We start from the raw sequence: 14833 nt of genomic DNA on the forward strand, positions 1-14833 counted from the left end.
TGGCTGCAGCTGGATGCCATACAACTGTTAAAAACTGTTAATAATGATCTACGTCATGATTCTATGTTGCTGATTAAATAAAATCATATGGTAATGACAACGTATGCATGAGCTAAGCGTACGACTATCTGACAACGTATGCTGAACTGACAGAACACCCGTTCTTTGTTCTTGTAATGCTCTGTGTACACTGCATCATTATTTTATTTAATTATGTACGTTGATATTTAAATTAACAAATAACTAAAACACAAGAACGAAAGAGCACGCAGAGCATGCACTCTTTGATTGTTTTTGTTCAAAGTGGCAGCTGTAATGTCTGCCATGGTGTCAGACTACCTGGCTTCGTGTACTGGGACAGAGAGTGAAAACAGTCACAATGAGCACCTTCTGTTTGGTTACTTCTTGCTTGTTGCTCCTTGGTCAGTGTTCGTAGTTGAGCGTTATTTACAATCAGGGCATTGCCTCAATTGCTATGTTTAATGGTGCAACAGTGGTGGTTTCTTATATGAGCAATATGGGCAAATGTCCAGGGTGTTATGTTTTTAGGAATGGCACGAGACCATCACACATTTTAGTACAGAAATGGAATATGTAATATAGGTAAAATGTATTAAGTATTTAATATCTAGGTGTTTTTATGGGAATATGGATTTTTCAGATTATTTTGAGAAGCAATTTCAATCATATTTTACATTTTATTGTGTCATGTAGCGCGGGCCACTGGTCTTGGTCTTGACTTGGTCTCGACTTCCCTCGGTCTTGGTCTTGACTTGGTCTCGGACCCTAAAAGTCTTGGTCTTGTCTCGGTCTCGATACACTCTGGTCTTGGTCTTGTCTTGGTCTCGGGTTAGGTGGTCTTGAACACAACACTGGAAAAAAGGATGTTGATTTTCCTGAACAGCTGATGCACCGACAAACCTGACTGTGACAGAACATTACTGAACCTAAAAATTACTTGAATAATCACAATGCATGTAGAAATTTTTCTTTTTATGTTGATCAAATGTTTTACATTAAATGTTTTGCTGTGAAGGCTATTTTTGCAGTGGTGCTTTAAATAAATGCATAAATTATTTATTTTCTTAGGTATGTCTTTATTAGCTCTCAATTGTGTCATAATATCAATCGAGAAAGAAATTTACTGCTTCCAAAAATCTAAACCATCTGAATACATTTTACCATCTACATTAATCAACTTGAAATGAAGACAAACAGGAACAGCAGGTTTGTCCTGGTTTGCAGACGAGGTATATATTTGTTTAAGGGCCGATGAAATGGGGTCCAGACACAAACACAGTTTAATCTGAAGATTCTGGAGGATGTATGAATAGGTATGTTACCATGAAAAAACATTACTGTATGATAAGTTGTTCCAAAGTTCTCAACAAACTATAATATCGTTCTTTTGAGACCATTTTTTAAATGATATAATGGTAATGACGAAATAATAATGCAAGAACACATTCTCAAAGGTCATTAAACTTTAAATTCTAATGAACATTTAACACTGGAACTGGAAGACATTTTTAATATCCAGAATAAATAAAACTAATGAATTTTTAAGTCTTTTTAAACAAAATTGCTTTTCAAAATAAAGTCCAAAGACAGACCAAAGTACCAAACTGAAGACTTTTATTATCCAGTTTTTGGTATAAAGAGAGAAAAAAAGAGAAACAATAAATCATGCCAATGGAAATGATTGAGTTTGTTTTAATTTATCATCTGATTAATTGATTTATTGATTATTCTGACAGGCCTATGTGTGAACATTAGACTAAATCCTTAAGTATGTTGAAAAATCAACATAAATGAAGCACCTTTCAGTTTGTTATGGTGAATAAAGTCTAGCAGCAGATGATGTTCCTGCAGGTCCAGATCTACCTTCATTACTGCTGAAGCAACAAAATACAGTTTCAGTGATAGTGACCAACATCTATAACTGCCATAATCTCCTGAAGATGCTTGTCGACTTCGGCATCATAAAACTAGATCGGCATCATAAAACTAGATCAACCTGGGTTAAAGTTAAGACAGACTATCAAACTGTGTGACAGTAAAAATCCACGCTTAGCTCCCAACAGCTAAAGTAGCAAAGCTGACATAACCTGAAATCAGTTATAATTACTCCATGTCTCATTATAATCGGAGAGCAAAGTCTGCAGGTTTAGCTCCTACTTACTTCAGAGGACAGACCACCGGGACGTTCCGTCTTGCTTTTGGGTTTGCCTGGCTATTTTTCCAGCCAGCGAACCATTCCGCCACCCAGTGGTCCTTTTTCAGACCACCTAGTCTCCTGTACCGCTCAAAAATGCGCAATATGTCTGTAAATCATTTTAGGATATTATAAGGAATTGCTGAGATATTCCGTTTTCCACGACCTAAAGTATTTGCCACTTCGGCACAAGCACAGTGAGAAACGTCAGAGGATAAAAACACTAGACTCAGAGCAAAACTCAGATGTCCCATCTTTTACTAGCATGTAAACGCATCATCAACACACAAATCTGGGAGCTTCCCCGAAACGTGAAATGAGTCTCAAAAATAGTTGTGCACTCGTAACCGGATCTGTGTGCAAATGCAGTTTTGTGTGTGCGTACCAGGTGATTTGTGTGTACTTTTTCAACATGTATAGGCGTAGAAGAAGGTTTATTTTAATTTTAAGGTTTACAAATCCAGTATTACACACACAGAGATATTTTTACACACACACAAATCTTTTTACAAATGCACAAATCTTTTTACACACGCACAAATCCTGTTACCCACGCACAAAACATTTTACACACACATAAATCTTTTTACACACGCACAAATCATTTTACACACGCACAAATCTTTTTACACACGCACAGATATTTTGAGACTATTTTCACTCCATACATTTGAGCATAACAAGATCAATGAGCAATACAATCCCATTCACATTCAGGTTCGCCAGAATACATTAATTCCAACTCATGAATAGCTGCAATGTAAACCTAAGTAGATAGTTTCTGCTTTTTGTAACCGTAACCCAGCTGTATTTTATTTGTTTGTTCTGTGTTATTTGCTTTTCTGTATTGTTTTTACTTTATGGGTAGTGTCCCTTTAAGAGCAAAGTACGACATCACTTTACGGCAGTGTTCCGACTGCAGTTACTAGGGAAACTCCCGGGCTTTAGAGTTTCAGAGCTGCTGCGGAGTAGAGACATGCCAGTCTCTGCCGTCCTTCTGCATAGCGCTTGACTTCTTTATGGCTGATATATGATGTTTTCCTGCTAGGTGAGCATGACTGGAGATTTGTAATGTCGTATGTGTTCTAATTTTATGTACCAAGTCATCGCTAATTCTGTAATGTTTTAGTGTTAGGTTCTGGGGTTTTTTAGGTGGTCCTTTGGTTGCTGAGTTATCTCCCCACTAGATGGAGTCCGAGAGGTGGCGGGCTGGGGTTTCATGGATGATGTCATCCTCTCACCGGAGGCTGATCACCTAATTGACGGCAGCATAAGAAGGGTGGAACGCCGGTACTTCGACGCCAGAATGTCAACCTTAGATGGTACCTCCAGCCCCTCAGAGTTTTTGCTCCGAGTTTTTTTTTGAGATCTGCCTGTTTTTTGTATTGTGCTTCATTGCGGGTTTTTTGCTCCCCTCAGGATCCTACCTCATCTGGTTGCCTGACTACTGGTTCTCCAACGACGTCAAGGGATCTTACCCCATAGATGCCTGAAAACCAGACCTCACCAGTTACTGTAAGATTCTGCTTGCCATTCAGAAGTCTCCGACCGGCCGTTCCACCTAGACTCAGCCGCTTACAAGGACAAGCCTCCCTGTCCGCCCTCCAAAGCCACTCACCGAACCACCAAGCTCCTCCGAGAAGCAGATCCATAAGTTAGAAAGAACTCCAGGACCAACCAACCTCCTCCAAGCCGTTAGAACGCTCTGATCCAGTAAGTTTACTTATTCTCATTCGCAATCTCCCGTTTCCCAGTCACCTGAACTCACCTCGCTTCTCCATCTCCTCAGTGCACCCAGATCAGCCGAGCAGTCTTCCGGACCAGCCTTCCTTTAAGTGTTGCTTGCTGTAATAAACCTTTCAATTTTTTTACATCCGTCTCTTTGGTGTTCTTGCATGTGGGTGAAATCCGTTAAACCCATCATGACATTTAGAAACCAAACTCCTGTTTTACCATGGGTATTGTGAGTTAAAATGACTGTCGAGTTTGTCGTGTTAAGTGAAATATTTCATTTTCATCTATGTTCATGAGGTGCTTATTATTTTATGGAGTTATATTCCTGATAAAGAATCTTAAGTGCTGTTTTAAAATGGAGCACACCGCTATTAGTTACTAGGGAAACTCCCGGGCTTTAGAGTTTCAGAGCTGCTGCGGAGTAGAGACATGCCAGTCTCTGCCGTCCTTCTGCATAGCGCTTGACTTCTTTATGCCTGATATATGATGTTTTCCTGCTAGTGCATTATTGTGGCCGACATCGGGGAAAGGAACACTGGGAAGGTGCTCCTGTGCCTGCGGAGGAAGAGAGAGAGGCTGCGGAGTTTCTGTGTCTGGACATCGGCTACCATCGTCATTCTGGGTCGCCATCCCAGCCAGGACAACCTCTTTCATCGTGTTGTACGCATCAGACACACACACAAATATAGAGCTCTATATGAACTATTTTTTTGCTGGCCAGCTTCTTTTAATTTAATTTTATACTTATTTTTTTTTTACCAAGGACCCTGAAAGGATTCTTTATAATCTAAGGTTTTATTTTTCTTTCTCTTTGTGGGTTTTTCCAGGAAAACTGTATGACACTGTTGAGACGAAGTTGGATGTGTTTCAGTCCAGTAACTTGTAATAAACATAACTGGTTGATAGTAAACTGCTATCTGAACCCGAGTAGATTCTGTTCTTTGGTTACATAACCAGCACTGATCAGAAAAACATTGGAATTGACTCTCAAGTACCTGTTATGTGAGTTGTGTACATTCGGCAAGATTGCAATGTGGGCACACTGAGCTCTATTCGTGCAGCCCTTAACCAGCTACATAAACTGGCCCTTTACACATAATTTCATTATTAGGTGGGGATTGGAATATGGTCATGGACGAAGCTCTTGATTAATGCCCAAACAAATTTGCAAATGCCCATCCAAACCGGATTTTGTCATAACTCGGGACTTATTGACTTATGGAGAGACAAACATATTAACGAAAAACAATTCTCTTGGTTTAAATCAGATGCATCAATCAGATGTAGAATAGATTTTTGACTAGGAACAGATGATATTCTCAGACTAACATCAGATTGTAATATGTCTCGAACTCCTCTGACGGATCACTGCAGCATTAATTTATTAATTACTCTTCTTCCTGAGAGTTTGAGACATAGAGGGTATTGGAAATTCAATGCAAATCTCTTAAAATATGAGCTGTATTGCCGGGAAATCAAAGAATTAGTGAAAAAGATTCTGTTAGAGAATTCAATAATAACCTACACCAAAAAATGGGAATACCTAAAATATAACATACGGGCTTACTCTATCTCCTTTAGCAAAAACTTGAAAAGAAATAATGACCTGGAAGAAGTAAGGTTAGTAAAAGAGCTAAACCTATTATGTGTTAAACAGATGTTGACTGATGCAGACAAAAATAACCTCCTGACCCTACAAGCTAAATTAGACTCAATCTATGAAAGAAAGGCCCTGGGAGCTTTTGTCAGATCCAGAGCAAAATGGATTGAGGAAGGGGAAAAAAACAGTTCATACTTCTGCAGACTGAAAAAGATGAGGCAAGTTAAAAATCACATTCAATCCCATATTATTAACAACAATGAATGTAGGGACCAAATTCTAATTGCAAAAAAATTAGCAACTTTTATCAAAACCTTTATTGCTCTTCTTTTTCAACCCCAGACTGCGACTTTCTGCTAGTCCAATGTTCCTACCTGTCATTGATTGTCATCTAACGGTTACCTCGCGTTTTAATAAGTAAGTGTAACCGGATACTTTTCTGCGTTGTGTTGGTTATCGAGTGAATAGGCCGTGACACAGTTTATCTTTTAAAAGGATGATTCTCAGTTTATTTCTGACGAGAATACAAAGACAAAACAACCGTGTTAAAGGCTGCCCGCTCCAAGTCCTACACAAAACAAAAGTATAAAACAAAAATTTACTTAATAGATCTATAAATAAACTGAAGGTATTTAGATGGAAAAATAAACAGCACACACCTCTCCCGCAGGACAACATGACAAAAGAGGAGGGGCTAAGGGGCGCAAACAATTTAAAGACAATACCACAGAAGAAGAAATAAAAAGGAGGGGCTTCCGATCTTAAAGTAACACGGCTAAAATAAGGTTAGGAGACTAGAGATCGCTCAACAACTGGCGAAATCTCACGGTATCCCATGGACAACAAGAGGTGCCTTTTACAACCCCCTATACAGAATAAACATATAGATGATACTGAAGCTTAGGCAAACCAAGAAAAAGACAATCCTAGCCAATGGCAGGAATTATACCACAAGAACTTGGAAACTTACACATCAATAACAGGCTGAACATTATCCTTATCATAAAGTGCCTCAGTGACAGCCATGGACTTTATCAGGCGACAAACTGGTTTAATAACCCTCCCAAAGCATGAAGTTAGGCGGCGAACAACATCTCCTCCCACACTGTCTGGAGGATGAACAGAGCCAGCATCAACAGGAAGATGAGGTAAGGAACCAGCAGTCGCCAGCACTCCAGTTTCCATAGAGGAGTTCTCAGAGTCATGAGATAGGTCACTATTTACAACTGATGGAGCTGTGGACACATCCTGAACCCATGAAGCAGTACGGTCCTCCCCATCACTGCAGGACAGGGAGTCAAGTAGGGAAGGCCCAGCAGGAACAGCACTAGGAGCCTCACTAAAACATTCTGTTCCACGTAGATCAGAAGCCGAGGGGACTCTAACCACACTGTCAGCATGGCGGTTCACATTGCCATCCATGGTCATTCCCACAGGTAAAAAGTTCACATCAAGCATGAGGTTGCGATCCACCACACGCTCATTGCCCCGATGGTCTCTAATACGATAAATGTGGAGAGCAGGTTTGGATGCAACCACTGTGTACATCACAGGCTCCCATTTGTCAGAAAGCTTCCGCTTTCCTCTGGCTCCCTTGTTCGCCACCAGGACCTGATCTCCAACTGACAGAGGGTGACCCTTGACTCTCTTGTTGTACTGGTCACATTAGAGTTTCTGCTCTGCAGTGGTGCTCTTCTCAGCCATTAGCATAGCAGAACGCAGCTCTTCAACCAGTGATTTGACGTAAGAGTGGTAGTCGCAAATGGTATCGTCATGAAGAACGTTCCGAAAAACAAGGTCAACAGGCAGCCTGGGAATCCTCCCAAACATCAGATGGAATGGTGCAAAGCCAGTGGTCTCATGAACTGTGCAGTTGTAAGCAAAAGTCAGAGACTGGATCATCTGAGGCCATTTGTGCTTTGAACGTGGAGGAAGAGATCTCAACATGTTGCCCAGGGTGCGATTGAACCTCTCTGCAGTCCCGTTACCGATTGGGTGGTATGGGTGGTATGGTGTGTGATTTACTGACACCACTCAGCTCCAAAAGCTCAGCCAGCATTTCACTCTTAAAATTTGCGCCCTGATCCGAATGAATGCGCTGAGGAAAGCCATAAACACAGAAAAACCCATTCCATAACTTCTTTGCAACTCTTTTAGCAGTTTGATCCTGACAAAGGAAAGCATGTGCTAACTTTGTGAAGTGATCAGTGATCACCAAAACATCCACAGACTTGTTTTTGCTGTCCTCAGCCGACCAGAAATCAATGCACACCAGCTCCATCGGAGCACTGGTCCTGATGTTCTCCAGGGGGGCTCTAACAGCAGGCTTTGGGGTTTTACTGAGGACACACCTGGGATATTTTCTCACATAATCTCGCACATCTCTCTCCATGTCATGCCAAAAGAAGCGATGACAAGCCAAGGAGAATGGCTGGCCCTGATGACCTGCATTATCATGGACACCAGTTAAAACCAGACTTCAAAGCATCAGGGACCACAAACTGGAATCGTTTACCTTTTGTCAGAGGGTCTTTTATGACACGGTAAAGAACACCGTTCAGCAATGTTAGTTTGTCCCACTGCTTCAGAATTTTTAAAGCCAGTTGGTTTTCACCAAAGCGTTCCCGCCTTGATGGACTCGCTCAACATAGAGGACAACTCTGGAAACAACAGGGTCGTTTTTCTGGTCTTTGTCTAACAAGGTCAAGTTAGACAAAGAGCTGTTGATGGACCTGTGGTGTGTGGGATTATCATGTCCAGATGGTCAGCTAAAGATGCTGCATGCTGAGCCTGACCAGCATCTCCACTGCAGACAGATGACAAAAGAGAGGAGACCTCGTCACAGGACGCAGGGGACTCTGGAGGCTGCTCGTCAGCAGCTGCAAAAACTCCTCACACTCTGGGTTTGCAGTGTCTGATGTAATGAGTTCCCAGTACCTCGAATCAGTTTTCATTCTTTGAATAAGGGGCCGGAGCACATTGCTACCAATGATGAATTCATCATCGGTACTGTAAATTTGAAGCCATTGATCTCAATGTTCAACTCATAGATGCATCGAGGCTGCGTGAGAAGGCCACCACACCCGACGAGCACCATGTTCTCTGGGACTGCAAGAGGGATCAAATCAACACCCGCGGCTCTTAGTTTGCCCTCTGCCTCCATGCTCAATGTGCATGACTACTCCCAGAGTCCAACATACCCCTCAGTGTAGATCGGTCACTCACTGAAACTGAGGCATGAAACAAATCACTAGCCCTCTGAACTCTCTGTGACCACAAGAAAACCACATCACTGTTCTCAGGTGAAGCGTTACAACACTCTGTATAAATAGAGTGTGCATCTAGTGCATTTGTGAGGGTATTATCCACACTGCCCATGCTGCCCCTCTCATCACACGGGCTCTCTAGTTTAAACTAGGGTACTGGGAGGATGGCTGCGGTGCGTGATGAGAAGGCTGAGGACAATCTCTTTTAATGTGTCCTGAGCCGAAGCAGTGGAGACACAGTCTGAACAGTCTGCAGTGTGAATGTGTTATATGCTCCTCTGAGCAACAAACCCTGCATGGAGCATGCTGAGGACGTTTAGAACCATGTGTGTAACTCCCCATATGTTGACCATGTTGTTTTGTAGCAAGAGAAGCTGCACACAAAGACAGAACTTTATCAAACATCTCTGCCATCTGATGAGGTGGTTCGACTCCTGAACTGGAGGAAAAAGTTGGCTTGGGTGGACCTGCATTCTGAAAGGGAGTCGATTGTGGAGCAACATGCTGCTGTGGCTGCTGATACAAGGGCCCTGAAGCTGAAGAATGATCACATGCTAAAGCAGCTTGGGGAAAACGGACAATAAATGGTGCCGCCTTGGCTGGCAACGCAGCACTGGGTGACTGAGCACCAAGCTGAGGAAGACAGGAGAGAACAGGGCCTGCAGATGAACCAACAGCCCTGTTCATAGTAACCATTGGCTTCCTAAGGCTCGCAACATGGTTATCAAGGCGGCTCTGGACCTCAGCAGCAGTCCACTCCTCAACAGGTTTCAGCTGGAAGGAAAGAGCTAGACCAGGATCAGGACAGTGGTTGTTGAACATTGTAACAACTTCAGCTCCTGGATCCTCCACCTGCTTCCCCCTTCTATGCAAACACTCACCAGCTGCTTCAATAGACTTGTTCAGTCGAATCCAGTAGTCCATGGCTGTCTCCCCATCAGCAGGCAGGATGTTATAGAAGTCTCTGATTGGTAAACTGGAGAAGATCAGCTCACCTAAGTTACGTTTCAGAATATCAAAAACAGTAGAAACTAACTTGTCACTACATGACTGAGGCCGGCGGCGAAGCGACACCTGAACCACATCTCTAGCTTTCCCAATAAGTCTGGATGTGATGATCTCACACATTTCTACAGGGTTCACACATCTTATTCTTGACAGATAACATCTCATCAAACCCTCCCATTCCTGGATGGAGAAAGTGTCAGTGTGGTCACCTTTGAAATATGGTGGTGCCCTGATATCAGACTGAACCATAAAATTTCCAGAGTAAAATTTAATCAATTTGAAAAAAAATTTACTCTAAAAAAGACAACATTTGGTCCCACTCTAAATAGAGTAATTTACTCTCATGGAAGAGTTGAAATTACAGAGTAAAATCAACTCAATTTAGTGCAAAAATTTTAATCACTGCCAAGAGAATTTATCTAAGTTGTTTAAAAGAAAAACTACTCCACTGTATTTTAACTCCAAGTGGAATATAATTTACTCTAAATAGAATTGCATTCTATTCTAAGTAGATATAACTTTTAGTCTGACTAAAAAGGAATTTCACACAAAATAGAATACATTTTATTCCATATAGTGTCAAATTGTGCTCTTAATAGTATAAAATTTTACTCCTAATTTAATTGAATTTTATTCCATGGTGTGCAGTTAAACATCAAATTAAATTTTAAAATAGAACCAACTTTAAATTTATTTCACTCGCCAAGCAATTGTTTTACAGCTAGTATACATAGCTGAGTTTGTAAGAATACAATGCATAGACCAGAAATCAGTATTTGAACAGCCATTTTTATTGTTCACAAGAAAGTATGGAACAATATAAACATTTGCATCTTCATGACTGTATGACACCTGTAAATCAAAAGCTCTGGAACAGAGAAGCTCTTCTACATAAATAACATGAGGTCCGTCTCTTGTACACAAGAGAAAAGCATTGAAATGCTCAGACACACTGTTTGCAGTGCAAATGTAACAGTCACCTCTCATCTTTCACAACAACATATAGCCCTGCAACCCTAGGATTCACTTTGATTGTCTCAACATCTATCTCGTAAATGCGGTCTGCAGAAAATTGTGCACATTGACCAGATCATGGTCATATGAAGTGCCGAACACAAAGTGACCTTTAAAAAGCTCATCAAAACAGGCAAGAGAGCCTGGTGATTTACAAGGTACGATATATTTGTCAATCACAATGAAGTACTTATGAATCACGCTCCTCTGTGTCCCTACTGCAAGCAGGTACGGTTGACGCCTTTCTGCGATGCCATCAAGGTGCCCCTGGATGCTGGTTCCTGTCTGTGGCAAAAACAGAATAAAACATTAGTAGTCTTGGGTTTCAAAGAAGACAGGGTTCTTATAGATAAGGCAAGTTACTTTTCAGGACCTCTTTAATGTCACTTGAAATGAAATGTAAGACCAACTTCACAAGAAATACAAAAAAAATTAAATAAATAAATAAAAATAAGTGAAGAATAGAAAATTTTGATCAACATAAATGTTCCTTTTACTGGAACATTACCTTGACAAACTTCACAAGATGTTCACTGGCTTGTCTGGTTGAGAGTTTTCCTGGTCTGTGAGGTGACGGTGGCAGGAGGTGCACCAGGATCAAAATGGATGACATGTCACTGTCCCATCCTGGAAGAAAAAGTAAAATAAACATAAGCTATCAAAATTTCTTATTTGCTACAGTGTTAACACTTCCAGAGTCAGCTTACCAAACAGTGACGGCAGGAGGAGGTGCATTTATATTGGATCAATTTACATAAAATTATGTTACATTAAACACTTCCTTTATAATCCAGTTCAACTTACCATTTTCCACTTCTGTTATGCCTTCAGCATTGTGAAGAAGGTTCTGAAGGTCATCAGACTGTGTGAGACCACGGCTTTGTTCGAGGACTTTCTGCTTGTAGACAGTGGGCCACTTCTCCAGGAACTTTGCAGCGATAACTTCCCCAAACATCAATATAAAATCTTGCTCAACCTGGAGAATAGATGAAGTGAAGGTTTTAAAAATCATTTTGTTAAACTTTCTCACATCCATCTTAACTTAAACTTTTTTAAAAGTAGGTTAAGCTGAAGTGAAGATAAACATACCAATCCTCCTATGTCCAGGAATCTTGGGAAGTCCAAAAAGCTACTAGATGACTTCACTGGGTCATGAATCATCTTCTGGTGATAGTTGAAAGTCTGTTTCATCTTCTTCATAACAGTTCCTTCATCAGCGCAATGGCCTCAGAACACAAGCTATCTGTCATAAGGCAGTCTTCTCTCAAACAGTCCCTGTCAGTTGTAGGTCCCCCTAAAAAATATATATGAATGTGACACTCCATCTTAGGATTTAATAAATAAGGCTTGGGAACTTTCTGTGCAGTTTGGTTGCAGGAAGAGATTTGTACAAGTATAAATACACATGTACCTGTTTGGGTTTGTGACAGTCTGGGGACCTTCTTTTGTCCATTAGAAGCTTCTCTCTGGACAAACGTCAGTCACCAAGCCAGATACCCACTCCTATCTTCTGCATTGTAATAATGGTCCTAAAAGTAGGTGAATGATAAATGTTTTTAAAGCTGTGAAAGCAAAGACAGCCGTGAATGCTAGTAGCTGTGATTTACAGATTTTAGTTCACATTGTTTGAATTACATAAATAAAATCTATTCACAAGGTTTATTCTTCAAGCTGCAGTAGCCCAACACTGGAACAATGAACTCTACAAAGGTTTAAAAATTGGAAAGTTAAAAACAAATAGGACAGATGCAGGGCATGCAAAAGAGAAACATTTTCAGTTCTACTCAAACCATAGCCAAATTCTGTTTTGAACTTACATAGCCAAATCTGCTCTTAGGATCAGTCAGGTAAGGGAACAAGGTAATAATACCCTTTGCATAGTCCTCTTTGATACATCTGGAAGTTCTTGTCTTATAGAGACACAGAAAAAACTATGAGCATTGTTAAAGGAGTAAAGTACACCTTCAAAACAGGTAATTGTAAGAGGTGCATACAAAAAATAAATAATTTCAGCATACCCATGTTCACTTGTCATATGTGCAACCAATATTAAGTAAAAAAAATAAATCTGAAAAGTTGGTAAAGCACCTATTTTGGCACCATTCCCAAAGCGTTTTTGATAAACCTAATATGTAAAAATGCTGTAAACTTGTTTTGTTTGCACTCACCACAATCCAAAAACGAACTGCAAGTCAGTTGGCCTTCAAAACAGATGTATTTCTGTCGATATCTGTATTTGACACGCACAGCTTGCATCCTGCATTTGTAAAAATATATTTTTCAATAATCATATAAACATACTTATCAAAGTGAATAAAAAATTAAGATAAAAGGTTGAAACCATCATGGGAAAAAAGCACTGGGTGGCTAACAACCACCCTTAATGGGCTAGGCTCTTTACTTTAGCCAATCACCACAGCTAAAACGAAAAAAAAATTTTAAAAAAACTATCAGCTCCATACAACTCGATGTAAACGGGGTTTATGGACAAAATAATCAGTCAAAAATGTTTAGTGACAACTTACATAGTTTCCATACAAATCACAATCCTGGTTTTTTTCATCCTGCTCTATGTTCAAGAAACGTTACTAGCATAGTCCTCCCGCGCCATTTTCTGGACGGAAACCTGGCTCCACATGCTAGCAGAGCCAGCTTCGACTGTACAGCTAGCTCCTCTTTTAAACTCCGTTCTTCAGCTTAAAAATAGCGACAGCCTTGACTTGTGAAAATTTAAAAAATGGACGTAGCATTGTACAACATTGATGTTTTTTCTGCTTAAATTGTTGTAAACGGCTAAATTAAGTTAGCTGAAGCACACATGCTAACTACTTAGCCAACCATGTTGATTCCTCGCTGCACCCCTCTTTCCCCCACGACCACACAGCAGCACGTCATCTTTCCACTAGAGATAATTAGTCTTAATAATAAAAATAAATCATAAAACCCCACGTAAAATATATCTACAACCCATTTGGGGACTTACCTGGCACACAGCTAACCGTCGCCTCCGTTCCAATGCGGGATAACAAGATGGTGGAAGAAACGAAACTTAAGGAACTTCAGTGGGCGTGTTCTTGTTTTACTCTGTTATGATTTACTCTATTTTTTTGTTCCGATTCTATTAACCAATTGAAATGATTTCACTCTATATTGTATAAAAATGACACTTTCAGATGAAAATAACGTTAACTCCGAAAAATTTACTCTCCTATTTTTCCTGTGCACAAACCTCATTTGTGACTGATCGGTCGGGTCGCTGGGTTGACTGTCAGCAACCTGAGACTGTGATTGACTTTGTGGGTTTAGCCCACTCAGGTTTGTTGTAATGGCATCCCCAATCTGCCTAGCCAAATCAGCAATCACCCCATCTGACCAAACAGAGCAACAGAAACTTGACTTTGTTGCCAGGATACAGTAAACCAACCCCTGCCAGTCAAAGCTCAGGACAAAGGCGCGCGGTGCAGCGAAGGAGGAGCCCAGATCTCAAAGGCGGGAAAGGCGCAGTGGAGCAGCAGCTTCAGCAGCGGAGATTCGACTTTACAGGGGGTCAAACATACGGAGCCCCCCAGGGGACATGGGGGATTTTTTTTCTTTTGCGTTCCCTCGCAAAACTTTTGCGTTCCCTCGTAATACTTTTGCGTTCCCAGCACCAAGTGTAACCGGATCCTTTTCTGCGTTGTGTTGGTTATCGAGTGAACAGGCCGTGACGCAGTTTATCTTCTAAAAGGATGATTCTCGGTTTATTTCTGACGAGAATACAAAGACAAAACAACAGTGTTAAAGGCTGCCCGCTCCAAGTTCTACACAAAACAAAAGTATAAAACAAAAATTTACTTAATAGATTTATGAATAAACTGAAGGTATTTAGATGGAAAAATAAACAGCACACACCTCTCCCGCAGGACAACATGACAAAAGGGGAGGGGCTATTTAAAGACAATACCACAGAAGAAGAAATAAAAAGGAGGGGCTTCCCATCTTAAAGTAACACGGCCA

At 40.8% G+C, this 14833-nt stretch overlaps 1 protein-coding gene and 3 long non-coding RNA genes across 5 annotated transcripts; 1 reads left to right on the top strand and 3 right to left on the bottom strand.

Moving 5' to 3' along the window:
- Positions 1-1827: 1827 nt before the first annotated feature.
- On the bottom strand, positions 1828-2602 carry LOC107834432 (uncharacterized). The gene is made up of 2 exons (XR_001660228.1): positions 2183-2602; positions 1828-1895 (listed from the first exon to the last, which is right to left on the bottom strand). It is a non-coding gene; the product is annotated as an uncharacterized LOC107834432 (long non-coding RNA).
- A 300-nt stretch (positions 2603-2902) lies between these two features.
- On the top strand, positions 2903-4780 carry LOC103130275 (uncharacterized). 2 transcript variants are annotated; one of them, XR_475194.2, is made up of 5 exons: positions 2903-3263; positions 3345-3537; positions 3635-3928; positions 4005-4062; positions 4451-4777. It is a non-coding gene; the product is annotated as an uncharacterized LOC103130275 (long non-coding RNA). The 2 variants fall into 2 exon arrangements; XR_475192.2 differs by having other exon boundaries at positions 2906-3263; positions 4005-4780.
- A 1285-nt stretch (positions 4781-6065) lies between these two features.
- On the bottom strand, positions 6066-8408 carry LOC107834433 (uncharacterized). The gene is made up of 2 exons (XR_001660229.1): positions 6209-8408; positions 6066-6117 (listed from the first exon to the last, which is right to left on the bottom strand). It is a non-coding gene; the product is annotated as an uncharacterized LOC107834433 (long non-coding RNA).
- Positions 8409-10581: 2173 nt separating this feature from the next.
- On the bottom strand, positions 10582-13977 carry LOC103130276 (uncharacterized). The gene is made up of 8 exons (XM_007541614.2): positions 13821-13977; positions 13006-13094; positions 12655-12747; positions 12249-12366; positions 11927-12131; positions 11642-11813; positions 11346-11464; positions 10582-11122 (listed from the first exon to the last, which is right to left on the bottom strand). The coding sequence occupies exons 5-8, from the start codon at positions 12035-12037 to the stop codon at positions 10868-10870; spliced, it is 657 nt and encodes a 218-aa protein (XP_007541676.1). The 5' UTR covers positions 12038-12131; positions 12249-12366; positions 12655-12747; positions 13006-13094; positions 13821-13977; the 3' UTR covers positions 10582-10867.
- Positions 13978-14833: the final 856 nt, after the last annotated feature.

Source organism: Poecilia formosa, unplaced genomic scaffold, assembly GCF_000485575.1.
Source record: "Poecilia formosa unplaced genomic scaffold, Poecilia_formosa-5.1.2 Scaffold620, whole genome shotgun sequence".
Classification (NCBI taxonomy): domain Eukaryota; kingdom Metazoa; phylum Chordata; class Actinopteri; order Cyprinodontiformes; family Poeciliidae; genus Poecilia; species Poecilia formosa.

Coding starts and splice junctions, on each gene's coding strand:
- LOC103130276 (XM_007541614.2), bottom strand. CDS start 12,037: ATGAAGAAGATGAAACAGACTTTCAACTATCACCAGAAGATGATTCAT. Junction 11,814..11,926: donor TCCTGGACATAGGAGGATTG/GTATGTTTATCT, acceptor TCTATTCTCCAG/GTTGAGCAAGATTTTATATT. Junction 11,123..11,345: donor ATCTTGTGAAGTTTGTCAAG/GTAATGTTCCAG, acceptor TTTTTGCCACAG/ACAGGAACCAGCATCCAGGG.